This window comes from Myotis brandtii, unplaced genomic scaffold, assembly GCF_000412655.1.
Source record: "Myotis brandtii unplaced genomic scaffold, ASM41265v1 scaffold866, whole genome shotgun sequence".
NCBI classification, from domain to species: domain Eukaryota; kingdom Metazoa; phylum Chordata; class Mammalia; order Chiroptera; family Vespertilionidae; genus Myotis; species Myotis brandtii.
In genome coordinates, this window is record NW_005371530.1 from 1,402,991 (window position 1) to 1,427,266 (window position 24,276).

General features: G+C 43.9%; 1 protein-coding gene across 4 annotated transcripts in view; it reads left to right on the top strand.

Moving 5' to 3' along the window:
• FAT1 (FAT atypical cadherin 1) overlaps positions 1-24,276 on the top strand; it is a 118,509-nt gene that overhangs the window by 74,152 nt on the left and 20,081 nt on the right. For all 4 annotated transcript variants that reach the window (XM_014532239.1, XM_005884844.2, XM_005884845.2 and 1 more), the window contains exons 5-16: positions 1,073-1,402; positions 1,737-1,947; positions 4,146-4,285; positions 6,456-6,731; positions 6,849-7,059; positions 12,580-16,647; positions 17,169-17,365; positions 18,512-18,665; positions 19,469-19,702; positions 20,965-21,354; positions 22,626-22,840; positions 23,785-23,922. In XM_014532239.1, the coding sequence (XP_014387725.1) occupies positions 1,073-1,402; positions 1,737-1,947; positions 4,146-4,285; positions 6,456-6,731; positions 6,849-7,059; positions 12,580-16,647; positions 17,169-17,365; positions 18,512-18,665; positions 19,469-19,702; positions 20,965-21,354; positions 22,626-22,840; positions 23,785-23,922 (6,564 nt within the window). The remainder of the gene's footprint in view (positions 1-1,072; positions 1,403-1,736; positions 1,948-4,145; positions 4,286-6,455; positions 6,732-6,848; positions 7,060-12,579; positions 16,648-17,168; positions 17,366-18,511; positions 18,666-19,468; positions 19,703-20,964; positions 21,355-22,625; positions 22,841-23,784; positions 23,923-24,276) is intronic.

Consider the following 24,276-nt stretch of genomic DNA (forward strand, 5'->3'; position numbering starts at 1 on the left):
AGTTTTTAGTATTTCAGTAATTAATTTGGGAGGATGTGTGAGGGGAGAATAACTGTTGCTAAGGTCATTACTTTTAATCTACACACTGAAGTAAAAATGGACATTTGATTAAAGGGTGAGATTGTTTCTTTTGCATCTAGAAGCACATACCAGTGCATCACCAAGAATCCTGATTTTTATTCCTACACTGATGACATGAATAATTTACTTAAAATAAAAGTTATTTTACATTTCTTTTACTGAAATTTTTATTTCATAAATTGTATTAAATTTAAATGTTTATGGTTCACCTTACTAAACATGGAAAACTTCTGTGCAAGAGCCAAACAAAATAAAATGATGATTACTAGTATTAAAAGGCGTGCTGCTTAGCATATATTTTAAATTGATGACTTAGCTTATTTTATTGATGAAGCTTAAAAATGATAGTTTTTTAATGGACTGTGTGGAGATTTTATTTTTAAGTATATGCAGTATCTATATAGTTTAAGAGGACTCTTTAGATACTTAAAGCAAAATCTTCATGTATATCTTCCTTAGCTTAAAAATAATAAGTTTGATAGCTTAGCATTTTGGTGACATTCACAGTACAGTAACAGTTATGTGAGGGCCCTGGCCTGGTAGCTCAGTTGGTTAGAGCATCGTCCTGTTAACACCAAGTTTGCAGGTTCGATCCCCAGTCAGGGCACATACAGGAATCAACCAGTGAATGCATAAATAAGTGGAACAACAAATTGATGAGTCTTTCTCTTTCTCTCTCCCTCTCTTGCTCTCTACAACCAATTTTAAAAAATGGCAGTGTGAGGAAGGGAGATGGCCTGGTCAGGAGCGGTTAGGGCTCACAGCCAGTGCTTTCTTTGCCCTTGCCCCTCCCTGAGTTTCTATCTGAAAAGGGGAGAGGTTGTCCTGCCTCCTCACAGGGCTGTTGCTGGAACGAGAGGAGGCGGTTTGTGGTCAGAGCTGTTTGCACTGGAGAGGTTTCCACAGATGCTGATTCTCATTGGGAAGAAAGCATCCACTTTTATTTAGTGTCTTTTAAAAACGTTGTTGATCTCTCACCTTTAAAAAATAGGTTACCGTGACAGACAATGGTAGTCCCCCCAAATCAACTGTTGCAAGAGTGATTGTGAAAATCCTTGATGAAAATGACAACAAACCTCAGTTCCTGCAAAAGTTCTACAAGATCAGACTCCCAGAGCGAGAAAAGCCAGACCGAGACCGGAACGCCAAGCGCGATCCCATCTACCGGGTGATCGCTGCCGACAAAGACGAAGGTCCCAACGCAGAAATCTCCTACAGCATCGAAGAGGGCAATGAGCACGGGAAATTTTTTATTGAGCCCAAAACCGGACTGGTGTCATCCAAGAAGTTTTCTGGAGCTGGAGAATACGATATTCTTTCAGTGAGTGAAAATCGAGGCTTTGAATGTCTTACAAACATTTATTATTAATCTAGTCTTTGGTCTCGTTCTCTTATAACTTTATTCCGTAAATGGCCTCAGTATGACAGTGGGAAGTATGGGTTGGTTTTCCTCTTTTCAGTTGTCACTCCAGTTATTATTTGTTGAGTGTGGCGTGAAGAGGATGCTTTCTGATCAAGCATTAAACACGTGGAATATGCAAAGACAGATATTAAATGTTTGAAATTGGCTCAGTCTAAGACCAACCCAATCCGTGCTTCAGTGATGGGATGTTACTTCTAATAGTTTGCCGTTTTGATCCCCTCTGCTCGTATAGATCAAGGCAGTGGACAATGGTCGCCCCCAGAAGTGGTCAACCACTCGCCTCCATATTGAATGGATCTCCAAACCCAAACCGTCCCCGGAGCCAATTTCCTTTGAAGAATCGTTTTTCACCTTTACTGTCATGGAAAGCGACCCCGTTGCTCACATGATCGGAGTGATAGCTGTTGAGCCGCCTGGCACCCCTCTTTGGTTTGACATCATTGGTAAGCGTTCCTCATAGTTGTCATCGTCCTTGTCTAGGTTATACCGTGGAGAACCTGTTTATGCTCTTCTGATTTTTGTGCATGTCTCAGAAATGTAAAATTGGGAATAAGACCAATTAGTTTTAAATTGCTGTATCTTGATTGCAAAGTTTGTCTCTGTACCCAACATATATTAAACTTGTTTAAAATAGGTGCTCTATGTGTACCATCTCAATATGAAAAATAAGGTTTTTAAAAGTACATCAAGGACTTATAGAGAAATCTAAGCATTTTGGTCCAAAAGTACAGTTTCTGATCCAAAAATATAGCTTTTTAATTTTTCCCTCTTGAAACATAGCATATGGCAGATTACCATTTTCAGTGGATATGATTTAAATGTTTAAAATAACTATGTGTGGTTGTCACACATCAGTATTTTATAGAGAATAAGCTTAAAATTTTTAATTTTATAACTTAAAAACGATAGTGGCAATGGTGACTTTTAAAGTTTTATTTACCTCATTTTCAATAGGAAGCAAGATTCACTAGATTAAATTACGTGCCTAAGCCAGTTTTTTTTGGTCATTTAATTCAGCGTAGTTATAGAATCTAATAATCTATTCCAACATACTTTTCAAAAGTTCACATTAGACTTTGACACGTTTTTATGGTTTATGGTTTCTTCACACTATTTTAATGATAAGGATACTTAAGATCAGAAGCACGTATTACGATTGGGACTTCATGTCCCTTTTCCCTCGTCCACCTCTCAGCCACGATAGCCCCAGATGCTGTTCCAGCAAGTCGAGCTGGCCGGCCATCGGCTGAGGGACCACAGGTGCACTGTGTACGGCTTTTCCTCTTGAACTTGCGCACTAGACAGGCTCTGTTTATCATGTTGGTCAATGTATGAAATTGTGGATGTCATCAACACCTATGAAACCATCATAGGTTAGTTTTAAAGAAAAGAAATGAGATTGTGTTCATAGTCCACTGCAATCAGAACAGTTCGTTTGCTGTCTGTTAATTCCTATCCCGTTTCCAGATGAGCAGGCTGCTCCTGGGCAGCCTCTAACATCACCGTGTAACCCCGCCTGCCTTTGGAACCGGTCTGATTGACGGCTCTGCCTTGTTCTCTGCTTTCTTCCATGCTTGCTTGCTTCTTTTTGGCTGTGCCAGGAGACACACTGGCTAGAGAAGTGTTTTACATCTTTCAGATGACTTGTGACCTGAACTGTACAGCAGAAGGTATCTGCTGAGATCACATAATTTGTCTCAGATTATGAGATCTGCAATAAAAGCATCATTTTTTTTTTTAGAACTTTTATTTTCAGGGCCTCTCTTTCATTGCGTTTTCTTTTCATAGTGTGCACGCGGTCATCCATTTTAATTGCAAACATACCAACTTCTCATCCATCCCTAGATCCTTCGTTTTAACTGAAGACTTTGCTGTGTGTGTGTGTGTGTGTGTGTGTGTGTGTGTGTGTGCGCGCTATTTTGCTTTTTGGTAAGATTTAGTAATAGAACTTCATTGTGCTGTTAAGACATTTTCATTCCATTTCATTGATGTAAGTATCTCAGGTTCAATGGATTTGAAAAGAGTTTGTCAAGAATATATAATTGGCATTGTATTTGGTTAATGTAAGTAGCACAGAAACGTTTGCTTCATTCTCTTTGACAACAATGGAAAAAATTCTACATACTTCATATGAGTCATGGCTAACTTTTGATAACTATCTCTATTTTTTTCCAAGTCAACATTTTTTTTAATAGGTATTTTATTAGGGCAATATGCCCGAAGTGTTACAGTTGTTGTTTTTTATAATTAAACTTTTAAATGGCCAACCTTGGTTACCAAATATCTTATATAGCTACTGCCACATAAATTAAAGGGATATTTAGAACCCCCGAAAAATCAAATTGGCAGTCATTCATGGGCAATATTAGCAATGTTTTCTCTTTTCAGAGTTGCTTTCTTGCTTCCTTTCGCTTAGTTGTTGCCTTGACAGTTAGGTCTCCACTCTGCGTTTCTAAAAGTGATGTCTTTGTCCTTGCCCTTTCTTGTTCTCAAAATGAAAGCGCTGGGAATCACCTTGGCCAATATTGATTATATATCGGAAATTTTGTTTTACTGGCATTAAGAATTAAAAAGCCACAAAATAGTCGGCAGGTTTTCATCCTGTTACCTGTTCTTACTTGTTTGTCCTAATTGAATCCAGGTGGCAACTATGAGAGTCACTTTGATGTGGACAAGGGCACGGGCACCATCATTGTTGCCAAACCTCTTGATGCGGAACAGAAATCAGACTACAACCTCACAGTCGAGGCGACAGATGGAACCAGCACGATCCTGACTCAGGTTAGCGGAGGATGAGGGGGTGCTTGTCAGAGGAGGGTATGAGCAGTTCATTCTGCCCCCCCACCCCCCCGAGGTTCTCCGATCAGAAGTTACCATGTTGCTGTAGTTAACACACGTGCACACCCAGGACTTGTATTTACCGAAATAAAATTAACTGCAAATCCCGATTTAGGTTTTGCATATAATTAACCAGTTTTGAAATTTTTGAAAGAAGACTTAAGAAACCCACACATTGTTATATTATCAAGATATTTTCATATTTTACTCCTTTTCAACTGTATTAATGTAAAATATATCTCTGTTGCCCTGGCCAGTTGTTCAATGGTTAGAGCATCGGCCCAAAGGGTCTCCGGTTTGATTCCAGGTCAAGGGCTCATACATTCATTGCAGACTTGATCCCCAGCCCTGGTCAGGGTGCGAACGGGAGGCCACCAGTCGATGTGTGTCTCTCTCACATCGCTGTTTCTCTCTCTCCCCCCTCCGCCCTCCTCTCTAAAAAAAAAACAAAAACAGTGGAAACAATATCCTCAGGTGAGGATTACAAAAAAATGTGTCCCTGGTGAGGTTGAGTTGTCCAAGTCGTTTTCATTGAAGCTGGTTAAAGCCTTGGCTCCCTTGGCGAGGGCTGGGTAAAATAACTGGTAACATCGTTCTGATAATCCCTTTAGCATCTCACTCCTACCCAAATAAATACGCACTCATCTACCAACCCAAGACCTAGGCAAGCAAAGCTTTACTTCCTCCTGAACAGCTTCTCTGAAAGGCTTACTTGATCGTGTATGAAACCTCATTAGACTTTGTAGGTACAGGACATGGCCCAGGAGGTTGAAAGCTTCATGAGGGCGGGATTGCCACATTTATTTTATACGCTCAGTGCTGACCTGTAAGTGCCCAGCCAATGTTTCGGCTGAATGGCCGTATCGAAAATGGCTGGTTTTCCTTCAGCGGTTCCCGCTCACTTGTGATTAATGGATCTTGGAGCAGAATAACACGATGTCTGCCCAACACTCCATGAGAAGAATGATCTTTAAATTTATAGTGGGAATAAGTGCATAATGATTTAATCTGTAGAAATTGCCGTTAGAGCCATCCCTTCTGGATCACCGTTGACATTGAAGAGTGAGGCCTCTGTAGTTTTAAATATTTACATAACGGTCACATAAAACCTTTCTGCACTTGGTGATGGCATTTAGCATTCATATAAAGTCTGACGTGACGATCCATCACGGACTTGGTGTTCTCTGAGAGCTGGTACCTGCTTCTCTCACAGGCCGCAGGTTCACACGCCTGGGGTGGTGTGTTAGTAGCTTCACCTGTGCGTTCCTCGGGCCCAGGCCTCCTGTGCCATCGGGACTAGCGCACCCCTTTCTCCAGATGCACCAACGAAGCCTAGATTTCTTGCTCATACTGTAAATCGCTGTTATAATCAGTGGTGATTTCCACTGTGCCTCATCCACATACGCCTTTGCAGTCTGAAAATGAGTCCTGCTGGCATGTGAAAGGATTTTACTGGGGACTGAGTTTTTTAACATCAGCCTTTTTCCTCTAAGGTTTTTATTCGATGCCGATATGTTTAAGAGAGTTTATCTTTTCGTTGTACTTCAGTTGCTTTTAGGAAGTAAATGTGTTTACTATTTATATATAGGTTTTACGATCACAAAAAGATAAGAATTTAAAAGCACATTTCTTTTTCATAAATTAAAAAAAAATCTGTCGATAAGAGTTTGGAGTCTCAAAGATTAGAACAAGAAATTTAGATCCTATGACAGTCTAGTATTATCCTCACTCAATAGCATGATAGGTACAGATTCAACTCTGATCCAGGAAATTAGTCTTCTGTAAACCTGGGAAAGTATTCTCTGTAATCGTTATCTGAGGAATCTAGAAGTACCTCTGCTGCATTTCATAAGGAAATGTGTGAAAGGTGTTACATTTTCTCTCCAAAGTTAGTCTCAAGAATTTGGAAAGGTCCTCGTTATCATACTCATGTATAGAAATAGTATATCAATGAAAAATTTTAAGATATTTTGATTTTTGTTACTTTTCTCATGTTTGCGTTTCATTTTTGCTAAAAGAAATCAATTTTTAAAAACGTGCATCTGATTCACTGGTTATTTATTAAAATGTCAGACTTAGGAATATTATTATGTGACTCGTTCTGTCATTATAGGTATTCATCAAAGTCATAGACACAAATGACCATCGTCCTCAGTTCTCTACATCCAAGTATGAAGTCGTTATTCCTGAGGACACAGCGCCAGAAACAGAGGTTTTGCAAATCAGTGCTGTGGATAAGGATGAGAAAAACAAACTCATCTACACCCTGCAGAGTAGCATCGATCCGCTGAGTCTCAAGAAGTTTCGTCTGGATCCTGCAACTGGCTCTCTCTACACTTCGGAGACACTGGATCACGAAGCCATTCACCAGCACGTCCTCACGGTCATGGTACGGCTCTCTGCCCATTCTCCGGCCACCCTGCAGTTCCTGAAGGGTTTCATGCATTTGAGAGGGATTTTAAGTCAGGAAAATTCCAACAGGATTGATAATGTTGATTTTTTTCAGGTACGAGATCAAGATGTCCCTGTGAAGCGCAACTTTGCGAGGATCGTGGTGAATGTCAGTGACACGAATGACCACGCGCCCTGGTTCACGAGTTCCTCCTACGAAGGGCGGGTGTATGAATCCGCAGCTGTGGGCTCGGTGGTGCTGCAGGTCACGGCGTTGGACAAGGACAAGGGGAGGAATGCTGAAGTGGTGTACTCCATCGAGTCAGGTACTTGGGGGAGCACTCCAGAGGTTCATAACTTAGCACTTGTTAAACGTCTGTTTCTTCTCTTCTAAAATTGGTTCTGGAGGTTAAAACATTTCTGTGTATCACTGCAAAAATTACTTACATGGAGCTTACATGTTAGGAGCAAGAGAAAACAATTTAAATTCTAGCTCTTTAGGAAGCTAGGATAGAGTCCTAACAAGTTTGGGTCAAGTGCTTGGAGACTCACGATATTAGCATAATTCAAAGCTGAGAGGTCCTACCACAAAGAAAACTTGATTTGACCAATTCAGTATTTCTAAACTTGTATTTTTTTAAAATATATTTTTATTGATTTTAGAGAGGAAGGGAGAGGGAGAGATAGAAACATCAGTGATGAGAGACAATCATTGATTGGCTGCCTTCTGCACACCCCCAAGTGGGGATAGAGACTGCAACCCAGGCATGTGCCCTTGACTAGAATCGAACCTGGGACCCTTCAGTCCGCAAGCCGACGCTCATCCACTGAGCCAAACCAGCTATAGGGCTGTACTTTTTTAATATATCTTTATTGATTTCAGAGAGGAAGGCAGAGGAAGGGAGAGAGAGATAGAAACATCAATGATGAGAGAGAATCATTGATCGGTGGCTGCCTCCTGCACTTCTCCTCCTGGGGATGGAGCCCGCAACCCAGACATGTGCCCTGACCAGGAATCTGACTGCGACCTCCTGGTTCATAGGTCGACACTCAACCATTGAGCCATACTGGCCAGGCTCTAAACTTTTTTTCACCACACAATCATTTTCCTTCTTAAACTAGGAAACGTTCTTAGGAAAATGCTGGCCTATTAAGGCAGTGCTTTACTTGTATACTTGTAGTGAGTGCTTTCTCTTAGGCAGAGCAGGGATTTCGTGGTGGAGTGCTGACTCTTCCAATTATGACCCATTCAGATCTCACAGAGAGGGGGTCACGCCCCTGCTCCTTCCGGGTTTACTGTTGCTGCCACTGTCACCCCATGCAGCTCGCACAGTTGCGTGTCACTCATGGCTCCTTGCGGTCCGTCCCCAGGGGTGGGATTTGGACTCAGAGATGTTGGAAAGCTGAAGGGGCTGGAGGAGCTGGGCAAGGGGCAACGAGGGCAGGGAGGGCAGCTGGAAGTGTGGGCAGTTCCAGGGAGGATAAGGCAGGAGATCTGAGTCTTGCCGGGGGTTACAAGGAGGAGCGTCACAGAGCAGCACTGTGGCCAAGCACAATGTTTTTGTTCTCTGTTGAATGCTGCTATTCAGCCACCCATGTATCCATCCCAGGGTCTCATTAAGCTCATTTCATGTGCAGGTGCCACGCTGGGCACATTCGTATTCGAACTTGATAGGTGTGGGGGTCGCCATTGGTCCACACAGGCATGTTCTTGCTTGAGACGGGTCAGTCGGCTTTAGAGCATCTGATGTGTGCAGTCAGAAACGGCCTTGCTTCGGGACTTTCCCGCTCATGCCAAATGATAAGAGTAAGTGATTCAATATGAGAAGGCACTTTTCAGTTCTCTGTCTTTCTTAGTGTCATTATTAGTACAAAGTCTCTCTCCTTGTTCTGCCTTTATAATGACTTTAAAGTATTGAGATCATCCACTTACCTTGCCTTTTTTCTGTAAGTCCATACTGCTACATTTTTAGAAACTGCATCTATCGTAGGCATTAGAATTCAAAGAGGTGTCAATTAGCTATTAACTCCTATCACCAAAAGCCAAGCAAATGGAGAGTAATTAAAAAAACAAACACTTTGTTGATGTAGTTTATGTGGTCGAACTATTTTTATTTCTTAATATATTTGAAGTTTCGTTTATTTCACTGAAAGCGACCAGATTTAGTCCATTACTCACAAGGAAGACCTTGTCTGCTGCCCATGGTTGCAGCAGTAAGATGTGTTTTCATGTAGTTAGTGCCTTGCCTAACGATGGAGGTTTTCCCACTGGTTCAGAAATGTCGCCGTTAAAAAAACAGCGCATTCCACATGTGCATGCCCGAGCACTTCAATGAAATAATTTTCCCGCAGACAAACTGGCTGGGCTTGTGTAGGAGAAAATGTTAAACTTTCCCTTAGCTTTCACATAATTTTCAACAACTGGGTGGTTAAAATATGATTGTTGGTGCCCGACTGAAGGCATACACATTCCTTAAATGCTTGTAGGGCTGATGGAATTAGTAACTCGGTATTCCAAGAATGGAACTGTATCTCCACTCAGCGAATACATAATACCAAGGGCCTATTCCGGCACAGACCTTGGACTTTTACAAAGATATTGTTTTCGATTTGGTATTATAAAAATAGTGCTGAACAAGTACTTTATAGGAAATGACTCCCTTTAAATGCTGTGGAATTATGTGTGTGTGTGAATCTGTTCGAACAGCAGGGACTATAAAATGGTCCTGTGGCCGCTCACTTACCATTTATTCATAATCACCTGTTTCTAATGTCTGTCAGATTACATTTAATAAAGTTCAAAAGACTAGTTATGAATTCAGGCCATCACACGGCATGTTTAATTAGCAGCGATTTATTGAGCAAAAGGTTGGGTCTGATGAGGAGTCTTCAGGGGAAAAGGAATTAATTAAAGGGTATGTTCAGTAGCAGTTGAGTTATGTGCTTGGAGACACATGCTCAGTGCCGTACTCTGGGCAGCTTGGTGTTCTCTTTATTTTTTGAAAGGAGATCATTGTAACTTCAAAACCATTGGAACGCCTGGAAATAGGAGCCTCTCAGTAAATATGCTTATTGACCAGAATTGATTTTCTTCCCCAAACTTAGGTTCACTATCATTGCACTTGAAGTTTAGAGAGGTTGCCGCACTGGCTGGCGGTCGGCATCCGCAGCGTGTCCCTGTGGGAAGACACGGATTCCTGTGCGCAGCTCTCTGATGCCCTGTGGGGTGTGCGTGTGTAATACAGTCGTAGCTAATGAGCACACGCGTGCAAGTTTGCCCAGATAATCGCCTGGCTCCAATAGCGAGAACAGTTTAAGGCTCTTTAGAAATCACCGTATCTCCAGCTAAGGAGACTGATTAAGCCCCCAACCGAGTACAGACTTCCGCCACTGCCCTGTGAGTTCGTTCACAAACAACATACGTGTATTTCAGTATTTGGTGAGCGTGTCTATTACTAGATCAGACGGCATGTCCAACCCACTCAGCAGCCCTCGGTGTTCTTCGAATAAACACCACGTTGCTCTCCCATCTGCAAATCTTGTGCCTTCTGCCGTGGTCTCTGTGCGATCCATATATTAATTGACCAGAGCCGCCTTTAGCAAAGCCAGGCAACTCCAGGTGATAAAGAATATGATGCCTTGTGTATGTGAAGCATTGAGATTTCACTGTCCACCCGGCCGGCGTGGCTCAGTGGCTGAGTGTCGACCTATGAACCAGGTGGTCACGGTTCGATTCCCGGTCAGGGCATGTGCCCGGTTGCGGCTCCATCCCCAGTGAGGGACGTGTAGGAGGCAGCCACGGATCAAAGATTCTCTCTCATCATTGATGTTTCTATCTCTCTCTCCCTCTCCCTTCCTCTCTGAAATCAATAAAAATATTTTATTAAAAAAGATTTCACTGTCCAAGATAAGAGAGAAATGCACAAAGATGAATGAGTGTAAAATATAGTAGGTCAGCTTCTTTTTTAGGTCAGATAGATGGAAGTCCAAGGGGTGGGGATGAAGGTTTTCGCAGTCTCCTCCATGATCCAGACAGCCCGTCACAGTTTTGGAAGGTGGGGTGATGCGCAGGCAGGATGAGAGAGGACCGTGATGACTGAGTAAGAGAGAGAATCTGGGATCGTTGACTCATAGACACAGACAGGCCGGAGACCGTGTCTGCAAGGCCTGGCAGAGACAGCGCGACCCCGTCCATGGGCCAGGGTTTAGCTCAGAGCTCAGGAGCCTGGAGAAGCCTGGGCCTCTGCCCTGGGTGCAGAGCCAGGCGGGCTTAATGAAAACCAGACTCGGTCGGGCCTCAGAAAACATTACCATGGATTTTTTTGAAAATGTATTAAAGGAAGGAAATGAAGGCCAGAGAGGAAGCATTTCCTAGTAATGAGGTAGAGAAAGAAGTGCTTGGTTAATCCCCTGGTTTGCAAATCACACTAAATAATGCTGTTCTGTGAAGGGCCGCACTCGATTGCAAACCTGGAGGAAAGCAATTGGAGGAAGCAGTTAAGTGGCAAGTCAGCCTTGTTTTGGGGGTGAGTGTAATAGTTCATTGGGAAAAACACACTCAGTTCTATGTCTAGGATAATGGAGCTGGACTCTTGTTCATAAAACAGAATAGGGATGAAGGGTTCATGGATGGGTCGAACCCTCACACTGCCTTGATCTGTTCAAAAAGATAGGTAACTGCTAAGCTATAGTCAACTGCTGGTTTTTGTCAGAAAGATTTCAGTCGGTGCTATACAACAGGACTTGACAGAGTTGCCTTTGCGGCTGAATACATGTTTACAGTGCAGGTGGCAAAGGTGCAGGAAAAGCCAGTAAAACAATCGGTGCTAGAGGAGAATTTCTCAGCCTCAAACATGGCTGACTTTTTGAAAAACAGATTTTTGTTTTGGGGACTGTCCTGTGTACTGCGGGAAGTTTAGCAGCATCCCTGGTCTCTCCCCCAAGTAGTGCCAACCCAAAATGTCTCCAGAAACCCCAGCTGGTGTGGCTCAGTGGTTGAGTGTTGACCCATAAACCAGGAGATCACAGTTCTATTCCTGGTCTGGGCACACGCCCTGGTTATAGATTCAATCCCCAATAGGGGGCGAGCAGGAGGCAGCCGATTAATGATTCTCTTTTCATCATGGATGTTTCTGTCTCTCCCTCTCTGAAATCAATAAAAATATATTTTTTAAAAATGTCTCCTTCTGAATAGGATCACCCCCACTTGAGAAACACTGACTTAGGGCGTACATTGACCTGAACATGATTCAGAAGAGACTATTACCAAAATCCTCAAAACCTCTGAAGTGTAAGACAAGTTATACACAAGCTTATTTATCAGTACCCTGAATATTTAAAATACGGGACAGTTCTCTTAAAATTTGTTAAATTCTCTTAATGAATATGAAATTTGTTAAATTCTTATAATGAATGAGAATCTTGAGCATTTTCAAGTGATAAATGCTGAAATATAAGTATGTTCTAAAGGGTTTTTGAGGGAACACTTGGAAAATTATGAACTTAACTGCTTTATGAAGGGTAGCCATACCCTTCCATAAGCGCATTCTTGGTTCAAGCGAAAGAGATTGTGTTTGGTGTTAGATCCAGAGTGATATTTCTTCTTTTTCTTACTTTTCATAATTTATGGACAGAACTCTGACTAGTCTGCCTTATTTTAGTTGGACAGAAATGAAACAAGTTGAAAATTTGAGACAAGTTCCATTCAAATGTTGATAACCCCCGAATTTCTGTTTAATTTCAGAATATAATTTTTAAAGCTATCTTCATTGGTCTCTGTATTTCCAAATAGTACTTGATCCCTGTAGTTTTCTCTAACATGCTTCTTTTTTTTTCCCCCCTCCCAGGAAATATTGGAAATTCTTTTACAATCGATCCCATCTTGGGCTCTATCAAAACTGCCAAAGAATTGGATCGAAGTAACCAAGTGGAATATGACCTAATGGTTAAAGCTACAGACAAAGGCAGTCCACCCCTGAGTGAAATCACTTCCGTGCATATCTTTGTCACAATTGCTGACAATGCCGCTCCGAGGTTTACGTCTAAAGAATATTCTGTTGAAATTAGTGAAACCATCAGCATTGGGAGTTTTGTCGGAATGGTTACAGCCCAGAGTCAGTCATCGGTGGTCTATGAAATAAGAGATGGAAACATAGCTGATGCATTCGACATTAACCCACATTCTGGAAGTATCATCACTCAGAAGGCCCTGGACTTTGAAACTTTGCCCATTTATACACTGACAGTCCAAGGAACCAACATGGCCGGCTTGTCCACTAACACGACGGTCCTAGTGCATCTGCAGGATGAAAATGACAACTGGCCTGTCTTTATGCAAGCAGAATACACAGGACTCGTCAGCGAGTCGGCTTCCCTGAACAGCGTGGTCCTCACAGACAAGAACGTCCCATTAGTGATTCGAGCCACCGATGCTGATAAGGAGTCGAATGCTTTGCTTGTGTACCACATCGTTGAGCCATCGATACACAAATATTTTGCCATTGATTCTAGCACGGGTGCTATTCATACAGTACTGAGTCTGGACTATGAAGAAACAAGCACTTTTCGCTTTACCGTGCAAGTGCATGACATGGGAACACCACGCTTGTTTGCTGAATACGCAGCTAACGTGACTATCCATGTCATTGACATTAATGACTGCCCTCCTGTGTTCTCCAAGTCCTTGTATGAAGCCTCTCTCTTGTTGCCCACATACAAAGGGGTCAAAGTCATCATGGTAAATGCGACCGATGCCGATTCTCGCGCCTTCTCCCAAGTAATGTACTCCATCACTGAGGGCAACATCGGGGAGAAGTTTCACATGGACTATAAGACAGGCTCGATCACGGTGCAAAACACAACTCAGTTAAGAAGCCGCTACGAGTTAACCATCCGCGCTTCTGATGGCAGATTCGCAAGCTTCTCCTCGGTGAAAATCCACGTGAAGGAGAGCAAAGAAAGTCAACTGAAGTTCACCCAGGATTTCTACTCGGCGGCCGTGAAGGAGAATTCCACCGAAGCCAGGACGTTGGCTGTCATTACTGCGATTGGCAATCCAATCAACGAGCCCTTGTTCTATCACATCCTCAACCCCGATCGCAGGTTTAAAATGAGCCGCACCTCGGGAGTCCTGTCCACCACTGGCATACCCTTCGATCGGGAACAGCAGGAGGCCTTTGACGTGGTCGTGGAGGTGACGCAGGAACACAAGCCTGCCGCGGTGGCCCACGTGGTTGTGAAGGTCACCGTGGAAGACCAAAATGACAACGCCCCGGTGTTTGTCAACCTCCCTTACTACGCCGTCGTCAGGGTGGACGCCGCGGTAGGCCACACCATCCGCCACGTTACCGCCGTGGACAGAGACAGCGGCAGGAATGGGGACGTGCACTACTACCTGAAGGAACATCACGAGCACTTTCAGATCGGGCCGTCCGGTGACATCTCACTGAAGAAGCAATTCGAACCCGACACCTTAAATAAACAGTACCTCGTCACCGTGGTTGCAAAAGATGGGGGAAACCCAGCCTTTTCGGCTGAAGTGATCGTTCCCATCACGGTGATGAACAAAGCCATGCCCGTGTTCGAAAAGCCTTTCTACAGCGCCGAGATCCCGGAGAATATCCAGGTGCACAGCCCCGTCGTCCACGTGCAAGCCAACAGTCCCGAGGGCTTGAAGGTGCTCTACAGCATCACCGACGGCGATCCCTTTAGCCAGTTCACCATTAACTTCAACACCGGCGTCATCAACGTCATCGCCCCCCTGGACTTTGAGGCCCACCCGGCCTACAAACTGAGCGTCCGAGCCACCGACTCCTTGACGGGGGCACACGCCGAGGTGTTTGTGGACATCGTGGTGGAAGACGTCAATGACAACCCCCCCATGTTTGCTCAGCAGGCCTACGCCGCCACGCTGTCGGAGGCGTCTGTCATTGGGACCTCGGTGGTGCGTGTTCGAGCCACAGATGCGGATTCGGAACCCAACAGGGGAATCTCTTACCACATGTCTGGGAATCACAGCAAGAGTCACGATCATTTTCACATCGACAGCAGCACGGGTGTCATTTCCCTCGTCCGGGCGCTGGATTACGAGCAGTTCCGGCAGCACAGGATTGCTGTGAGGGCTGTGGATGGCGGCATGCCCCCGCTGAGCAGCGAGGTGGTGGTCACAGTGGATGTCACGGACCTCAACGACAACCCGCCCCTGTTTGACCAACAGGTTTACGAGGCCAAGATCAGCGAGCACGCCACGCACGGGCATTTTGTGACCTGCGTCAAAGCCTACGATGCAGACAGCTCAGACACAGACAAGCTGGAATACTCCATTCTGTCCGGCAATGATCAGAAGAGTTTTGTCATGGACGGTGAAACGGGGATTATCACGCTCTCCAACCTCCGCCAGGTCACCTTGAAGCCATTTTACAGTCTTAACATTTCCGTCTCGGATGGCGTTTTCAGAAGTTCAGCGCAGGTTCACGTAACTGTCATTGGGGGCAACTTGCACAGCCCCGTGTTTCTTCAGAACGAGTACGAAGTGGAGCTCGCGGAGAATGCTCCCGTGCACACCCTGGTGACCGCGGTGAAAGCGACGGACGGGGATGCTGGTGTTTACGGCCACATCACTTACCATATTGTGAATGACTTTGCCAGAGACAGGTTTTACACCAATGAGAGAGGACAGGTATTTACCTTGGAGAAACTCGACCGAGAAATCCCAGCGGAGAAAGTGATCCCAGTCCGCTTAATGGCGAAGGATGCGGGAGGAAAGGTTGCGTTCTGCACCATTAACGTCATCCTCACCGATGACAATGACAATGTACCCCAGTTCCGAGCCACCAGGTACGAGGTAAACATCGGGTCCAATGCTCCCAAGGGCACATCCGTCATTAAAGTTCTTGCAAGTGATGCCGACGAGGGATCCAACGCCGACGTCACCTACGCCCTGGAAGCCGATTCTGACAGTGTTCAGGAGAACTTGGAGATCCACAGGCTGTCTGGCATCATCACGACAAAGGAAAGCTTAATTGGCTTAGAGGACGAGGTCTTCACTTTCTTCGTGCGAGCTGTGGATGGCGGGTCTCCGCCCAGGGAGTCTGTTGTTCCCGTCTACGTGAAGGTACTCCCCCCAGAAATGCGACTCCCCAAGTTTTCAGAGCCGTTTTACACCTACACCGTTTCAGAAGACATGCCTATCGGGACCGAAATCGATCTCATCCGAGCAGAACACAGTGGGACGGTCCTGTACAGCCTCGTCAAGGGGAATACCCCCGAGAGTAACAGGGACGAGTTCTTTGTGATTGACAGGCAGAGTGGGAGGCTGAAACTGGAGAAGAGCCTTGATCACGAGACGACCAAGTGGTACCAGTTCTCCATCCTCGCCAGGTGCGCTCACGGGGACCACGAGGTGGTGGCTTCTGTGGACGTCAGCATACAAGTGAAGGATGCCAATGACAACAGCCCTGTCTTGGAGTCTAACCCGTATGAGGCCTTTATTGTGGAAAACCAGCCAGGGGGCAGTCGAGTCATCCAGGTCAGGGCGTCGGATCTGGACTCGGGAGCCAACGGCCAAGTTATGTATAGTCTGGATCAGTCCCAGAGCCTAGAGGTCATCGAGTCTTTCGCCATTAACATGGAGACAGGCTGGATTACAACCCTCAAGGAGCTCGACCATGAGAAGAGAGACAGTTACCAGATTAAAGTGGTCGCATCGGACCACGGGGAGAAGGTCCAGCTGTCCTCCACGGCCATGGTGGACGTCACCGTCACCGACGTCAACGACAGCCCCCCACGGTTCACGGCGGAGATTTATAAAGGGACCGTGAGTGAAGATGACCCACCGGGCGGTGTCATTGCCATTTTAAGCACCACAGATGCCGATTCTGAAGAAATTAACAGACAAGTAACCTATTACATAACAGGTAAAACATTTCAATTCAATGGCTTAATTTAAAATTAAATACATTAGAAGTATAAATGCTGAGGTATGTATTGTATGGAAATTAGAAGGTGAAGGGATGATTTTAGTTAAGTAAAACTAAAATAAGGAGAAATAGCACCATTTAGCTATATTTCAAGTTCTTTGCCTGTGCAAAGGAAATAGTTGCTTCATTATACCTTTTTTATTTGTATGACTCATTTATTCAACTTTATCTTAGTGTATAATAAATATATAGTAATTAAAAAGAAAAGCTATAGTTTCAATGTAGGCTAATGTATTATTTAGTAGTCTTTATATTTTATTTGGCTGAATGCTGTATTGAAATACAGATTTTAATGGGGAAGCTCATAGACCAAATTCAAATGTAATTAAAAAAAAACAACCTTAATTATTTTAAACCATAACAATATATATCTATTCTATAATTTATTTTTTTCTATCACATATTTCCTTCTTTGTTTTAACAAGTTTGACTGTCCTCTTTCTCCATTGATTTAATAGGAGGGGATCCTTTGGGGCAGTTTGCCGTTGAAAATATACAGAATGAATGGAAGGTGTATGTGAAGAAACCTCTAGACAGAGAGAAAAGGGACAATTATCTTCTGACGATCACAGCAACTGATGGCACCTTCTCATCAAAAGCTATTGTTGAAGTGAAAGTCCTTGATGCCAATGACAACAGTCCAGTTTGTGAAAAGGTAGGCTGCCCTTTAAGTTTCTAGATTACGAATCCAAGTTTCTCTCCTAAACCACCCAGTAGGACTGTGGCGGGCAGTAGGACTGTGGTGGGATGCCGTGGTGTCATTCGGTGTGTTTCATATCATAACCTCTTCCTGTTTAAGCAGAGGCGAGTGTGCAGTGGGGCAAGAGATGGGCTAGCCTCAGAACTGGTTCAGGGTGTGCTCCAGTAGTTTGAATGCTGTCAATTATGAGCCGGATGGCAGTTGCGTTTAACTCTAAAAATGCCTTGTAAAGTTTTTAGGAAGCGATTCCCTTCATTTGGGGAAGAGTTTACTTTGGAGGAAGTATCTGGCCAGCAGTTCTTCAAACAGCCCGCTTTTGCTCTTACAGTTTGGGGGACACTTGCTCTTAACGCACTAGAGAAACTACAGGGTTCACGGCGCGGCTCCTGCAACTATGGAGCCGCTGTTTCATATGAGATCGAATACCCCGAGCAGAGCTGTCCGTGGAGGTGCAGGGTGGGGACTTGGGCAGGAGTGATCGCTGTCTTATGTTGTGGTTTATGGCATGGATTTCTAAATAGTTGAAACAGGAAACACCCCTTCATTTGAGAGTCGGTTGGATATGAAGAGAGGTTAGAGCTGGTGATGGAAGAGCCCTGGCCTGAGCTTCACTCACCCACAGGGTCTGGGGGAATCTTTGTTTTCTCCCAAGACACGAAGATTGAAGATCACTTCTTTCTGAACTGCCTGTATTTGGATGTGTGTTAAGAACGATTGCTAGTAATAGATTTCTGTGTTGGAAATTAGTAGATACGATGTAACAGGCACCTGGTCTCTCCAATCTTTAGGGCAATGTAGAGCACTATTTATATTTTCTCATAAGAATTTAAACTGAATAGGAACCCAAGTCCAAGACATAAATCACTGCGTTCAGAACTCAGTAGTTAAATGTCAGGTCAGACTCGGCAACATCGGTTGTTCACTGTTCCATGGCTCCTCCTCGTTTCATAAGGAAAATCGTTTTGAAAGCTCCTTGGATTTTAACGTTAGTCATTTCCCATGTTTTCTGTGGCCAAAGTGAAATGATTGCTTTTCTGTTATTTGCTCGGCAGCCATGCTGTCAGTGTTTCATGTTGACAGTATTGTTTCCAATCTCTGTAGACTCTGTATTCAGACACGATTCCAGAAGATGCCTTCCCCGGGAAGTTGATCATGCAGGTCGCCGCCACAGACGCAGATATCCGGTCCAACGCCGAAATCACTTACACCTTATTTGGCCCAGGAGCAGAAAAATTCAACCTAAATCCAGACACAGGTAATGATGGAGTTTGGGCCAGAATTAATTGTACTCCAACAAAATCATCTATGTGGGTAGTTTTAGACCACCTGCAGAATTTGAAATTCCATTTTGTTCATGTCAAATGTACTTGGTTGCTACAAAATTGTCATCTTTTAGAAACCGAAACAGCAACTTAATGTGTAAAATGTGGGATGAGATAAAAAGTCAACAGCCAAGGATTTAAAGTCGTTTTTATCACCTTTAAAAATAAAAGAAAACCTCACGATGTTAAAGTATATTTTAAGCTTTCACTGTCTCCATTTTATATATAGCTTGCTTTCATGACTACGTGACCATAAAGTCATAATTTAGCATATCCATTAAAATAACTCATGATGTGTGATTCATCTTTAAATTGCTATAGTTGTATTTCTCTTATAATTCGTATTTTATTAAAATTGAGGTCCAGTAATAGTTTTCTATTAAGCTGTCCCCCATCAAAGAACTAATTATGAACATAGGAATCTAATATTTTGAGTCATCTAGAAACATTTAAATTTGGCAAATCAGGTAGCTGTTTTGTTTGGTGACATACATACTGCAAGAGGCCCCGGCCTTGCTATCCTTGGAACTTAAAGAGCTGGCACCTGGCAGGTTGGAAACCTGGAACTCCCTGTACTCCCACAGCCGCTGACCTTGTCATTGACAAAATTGTTGTCCAACGGAAGGCTGTTGTTCAGACTTTGCAATTGTAAGAGAAAAGGGGAAGATGTAACATTTGGTATCGTGGTTCACATCGTGAATTTCAAGGGAGGCCATTTATTTTTGTTTGTTTCTAGGTGAACTGAAAACGCTAGCCCCCCTCGATCGCGAGGAGCAAGCGGTTTACAACCTTGTCGTCAAGGCCACCGACGGAGGGGGAAGGTTCTGTCAAGCGCACGTGGTGCTCACGTTAGAAGACGTGAATGACAATGCCCCCGAGTTCTCCGCCGATCCGCACACCATCACCGTGTTCGAGAACACGGAGCCCGGGACGCTGCTGACCAGAGTGCAGGCCACAGACGCGGATGCAGGTACCCCCGGCGGCGCTCTGTCTTCCAGCCGTGCTCCCAGATCCTAGGAGCCTCTCCTTCCAAACACATCCCAGATTCGGGCCGCTGAATTATTGTACCTCATGCGTGTTGAGTGACTCCCCATTGTTGTGTTATTTCATTCCTTGGCCTTAAACATGGAATGAAATATTTAGACTAATGAGTTCACTTTTTAAAAAAATATATTTTATTGATTTTTTACAGCGAGGAAGGGAGAGGGATAGAGAGTTAGAAACATCGACCAGCTGCCTCCTGCACACTCCCTATTGGGGATGTGCCCGCAAGGTACATGCCCTTGACCGGAATCGAACCTGGGACCTTTCAGTCTGCAGGCCGACGCTCTATCCACTGAGCCAAACTGGTTAGGGCATGAGTTCACTTTTAATGAGTATTTGCAGTCTCAGAATTGTGCCCAGTGAACATGCTGTTAGGTAGCTGTGGTGTCCCTACAATTCTGGTTAGTGACTATGTTGACTGATCTTCATTTCTCATTGAGTTAGGGAAGTGTTGTTTTGTGACTAAACCATTAGTGACATAAAGTTATTTTAGTATCATAGGAACAAATGCAATATTTTACAGTTTTACAAACCTTCCAAATTTTTGTGGAGAAATAAAAGTCTAGATGTCTAGCATTTTGATAGCAGAGAATAAAAATAACTTCTTCAGTCATATTAACACTGAGTAAGTAGAAGAATAGCAGAAATGCTACTTTTCAAGTCAATCTTTGTCACTGAAGGTGAATAATAAATAGACTTTAAAAGAGCTGTTGGGGGCCCTGGCCGGGTGCTCAGTGGCTTGGGAGTGTCGTCCTGTATACCAAGAAGGCTGCGGGTTGGTCCCCAGTCAAGGCACATATGGGAGGCTCTTTCTCTCTCTCTCTCTCTCTCTCTCTCTCTCTCTCCCTCCCCCAGGCTCCATCCCTCCCTACCTTTCCTCTCTCTAAAAAAATAAGCAAATAAACATATCCTCCGGTAAGGATTAAAAAAAAAAGATCTGAGTATTATAGCAAAAGTTCATATAATACAGTCTTAGAAAGCTGGATAACTATGAAATTATATTTACTTTAACTCAGTAAATTGTTAATCTAGAAGTTTACTTTTTTAAGGTCATAATCACAATGACCTTTAAAAGATTGTGTTTTAGCCTTTTCCTTTTCAATATGTATGTTACGTGTATTTTAAAAAATATAATTTGTTTAAATTCTTTGAAATTGAGCCTTCTGACGTGATGTCCTCTGTTTACAGGATTGAATCGGAAGATAGCCTACTCTCTGGTTAACTCCGCGGACGGGCAGTTCTCCATCAATGAATTGTCTGGGATCATCCAGTTGGAGAAACCTCTGGATCGAGAGCTGCAGGCCGTGTACACCCTCACCGTGAAAGCCGTAGACCAGGGCGTGCCACGGAGGTTGACAGCGACGGGCACCGTGGTTGTGTCCGTCTTGGATATAAATGACAATCCTCCCGTGTTCGAATACCGCGAATACGGTGCCTCGGTGTCTGAGGATGTTCTGGTTGGAACAGAAATCCTTCAAGTGTACGCAGCCAGTCGGGACATCGAGGCAAACGCAGACATCACCTACTCCATCATCAGTGGAAACGAACACGGGAAATTCAGCATCGATTCTAAAACAGGTGACTCGCCACGCAAATGAGAGGACGCCCTTTATTCTGCCGTCAAGGGTAGATTGCCCGGCACTCTATATAGAGGGACTGGTCATAAAGTGTTAGTAGATACTCTAAAAAGATGAAACTCACCTTTCCTTTGTATTGTTATTTTAAGTGGGGTTTAAAGTGGTTTCGAAGACTTCAAAATATGGTTCCACATAATAAGATACATTTCTGATGTATCCATTATAACTACAAGCAAATTAATTTTAAATAGAAAATTAAAGTATTTCACTTGAGGGATTTAGTGAAGATACAGATATAAGATGCAATAAATTAGTGAAGATAAAGACTGGAGGATAGAAAAGGACCTTGCATAATGGCTCCTTTTTATCCCCGTATGGAGCTCATGGGAGGTAGCTTCCCACATGAAATGGCAGTCCCCACCTCTTCGATCTTAGCATCTATGGGGGCATCTGATGATTCAGAAAGATGACTTTTTTATTATGCCAGGTACGCATAACAGGTGGAGTACTTTGAATCACACTGATAGGATGACTGCCAACAAGGTCAAAAGTCATCGGAGTTTAGGCTCTTGCTGCATAAATACTTCCCTAGTCGTGGTAACCTGTGGTCTACATAGCTTTAAGTGTTAGCACATTGTAAAAAGTTGCTCCATTCAAATCGTATTTAATTGTCCGTAACTATTTCCTGGGGGAAAGTAAGTGTGTGAGGATGCCATTTCAAAATTTATTTTTAACACATATCTTAAAACTTATTTTTAGGGCTCTGTAGGTAGTATGGGCAATACAGCGGTGAAAAGGAAAGGTGTTAAACCATTGTTAAATCAAAGGGATTTTTAAAATGATGAGATGTAGTTATTCTAGAGATTTTTTTTTAAAAAAAAGGTGTATTTCCATAAAAGAAAAAGTATGAGAAGGAAAAGAAAACAAAGCCAAAGGAAGGATTTTTATGTTTTTATTTTATTAAATTACAGTGAAGTCTGTGATTTAGAAGAGATAAGGCACATAGTCATTTTTATAGGTGGGGTATTGATGGTATTGATTGGGAGAATAACTTAAATAACACAAAGACTATAAGGAAAATAAGAGACATAAATAAGGATCAGGGATAGGCAAATTTATAATTCTAATTGGTGAATTTAGAAATTAGAAAACATCCATAAATGGGAAGTAAACTTTTGAAGTGAAAGTTCCATTTATTTACAAGTGCCTGTTTCAGCCCTGAGTAAGCAGTAGCATTTTAAAGCACAGGAGTAATTTTGATTTTCCGTACAGGGGCCATATTTATCATTGAGAATCTGGATTACGAAAGCTCTCACGAATATTACCTGACTGTGGAAGCCACTGATGGAGGAACCCCTTCCCTGAGTGACGTGGCCACTGTGAACGTGAATGTGACAGACATCAACGACAACACCCCGGTGTTCAGCCAGGACACCTACACGGCCGTGGTCAGCGAGGACGCTGTTCTGGAGCAGCCTGTCCTTATGGTGTGTATTTTTTTTTCTAAAATACATTTTTATTGATTTCAGAGAGGAAGGGAGAGGAACAGAGAGATAGAAGCATCAATGATGAGAGATAATCATTGATTGGCTGCCTCCTGCACACCACACCCCCTGCTGGGAACCGAGCCCACAACCCGGGCATGTGCCCTGACCTGGAATCAAACTGTGACCTCCTGGTTCATAGGCCGATGCTCAACCACTGAGCCACACTGGCGGGCACAGTGTGTATTTTTTCCCTACAGTTTTCTTCTCCTGGATCTCTGCAAGAGGTTTTTCTGTTTGTTTGTTTGTTTTAGTAAGATTGATCCAGCTTTTCTGTAGTGGCCTTACTTGAATATATTTTGAAGATATGGAAATGTCTTTTGTTAAGCCAATTACTGACTCTATTATAAGTAACTAGAGACCCGATGCACAAAATTCGTGTGGGGCGGGGGGGGCGGTGGGGTGTGAGAGGGTGGTCCCCTAGCCCGGCCTGTGCCCTCTCGCAATCTGGGACCCCTTGGTGGATGTCTGACTGCTGGTTTAGGCCCGACATCCCTCTCTCATTCCAGGACCCCTCGCTCCTAATCGCCCGCCTGCTCACTCCTTACTGCTTGACTCGCTGCTCTTTAGTGCTGCTGTGGAGGCGGGAGAGGCTCCTGCCACCGCTGCTGCGCTCGCCCGCTGTGAGCCCGGCTTCTGGCTGAGCGGCTCTCCAGCTGTGGGAGCACACTGACCACCCGGGAGCAGCTCCTGTGTTGAGCGTCTGCCCCCAGGTGGTCAGTGCGTGTCATAGTCACTGGTCGTTTCTGGTCGTTCTGCTGTAATGGTCACTGGGCTTTTATTATATAGATTGCCTTATAACAGCTAGGTGTTGATACCAGAAATTCGCTGAAAGATTTCAGTCCCTTTCTTCGCTGTCTCCTAAGCGAGATTGTCCTATTTTCTAGGTGATGGCTGATGATGCAGATGGACCTTTAAACAGCCACATCCACTATTCCATAATAGACGGCAATCAAGGAAATCCATTTACCATCGACCCCGCCCGTGGAGAAGTGAAAGTGACCAAACTTCTAGACCGGGAAACAGTAAGCGAAAACATTTGGCTCCCGTTGTTCACTGATGACAAAATCAGTACCTAGAGGTGCCTCCTAGTCAGACACACCAGCGGGATGGGAAGTGCCCAAAGGGTAGAGCCAGCCTCATCCTTCCCAACTGACAAGCACAATAGAAGTACTTGAAAACGACAGTATGAAAATACAGTGAGAGTTGAGATGACATAAGGGTATAGTCAGGAGGAAGTTAGTGTTGGCTCCAGTGTTTTAAGGCACTTCATGGAGCCAGAAGCTGGGTTTTAAGCAACAGCAGACATTCAGGCAACCACAGGGGTTGAGAGATGGGCTGCAGAACACACTCGGGATGTGGGCAGCGTTCCCGCACCT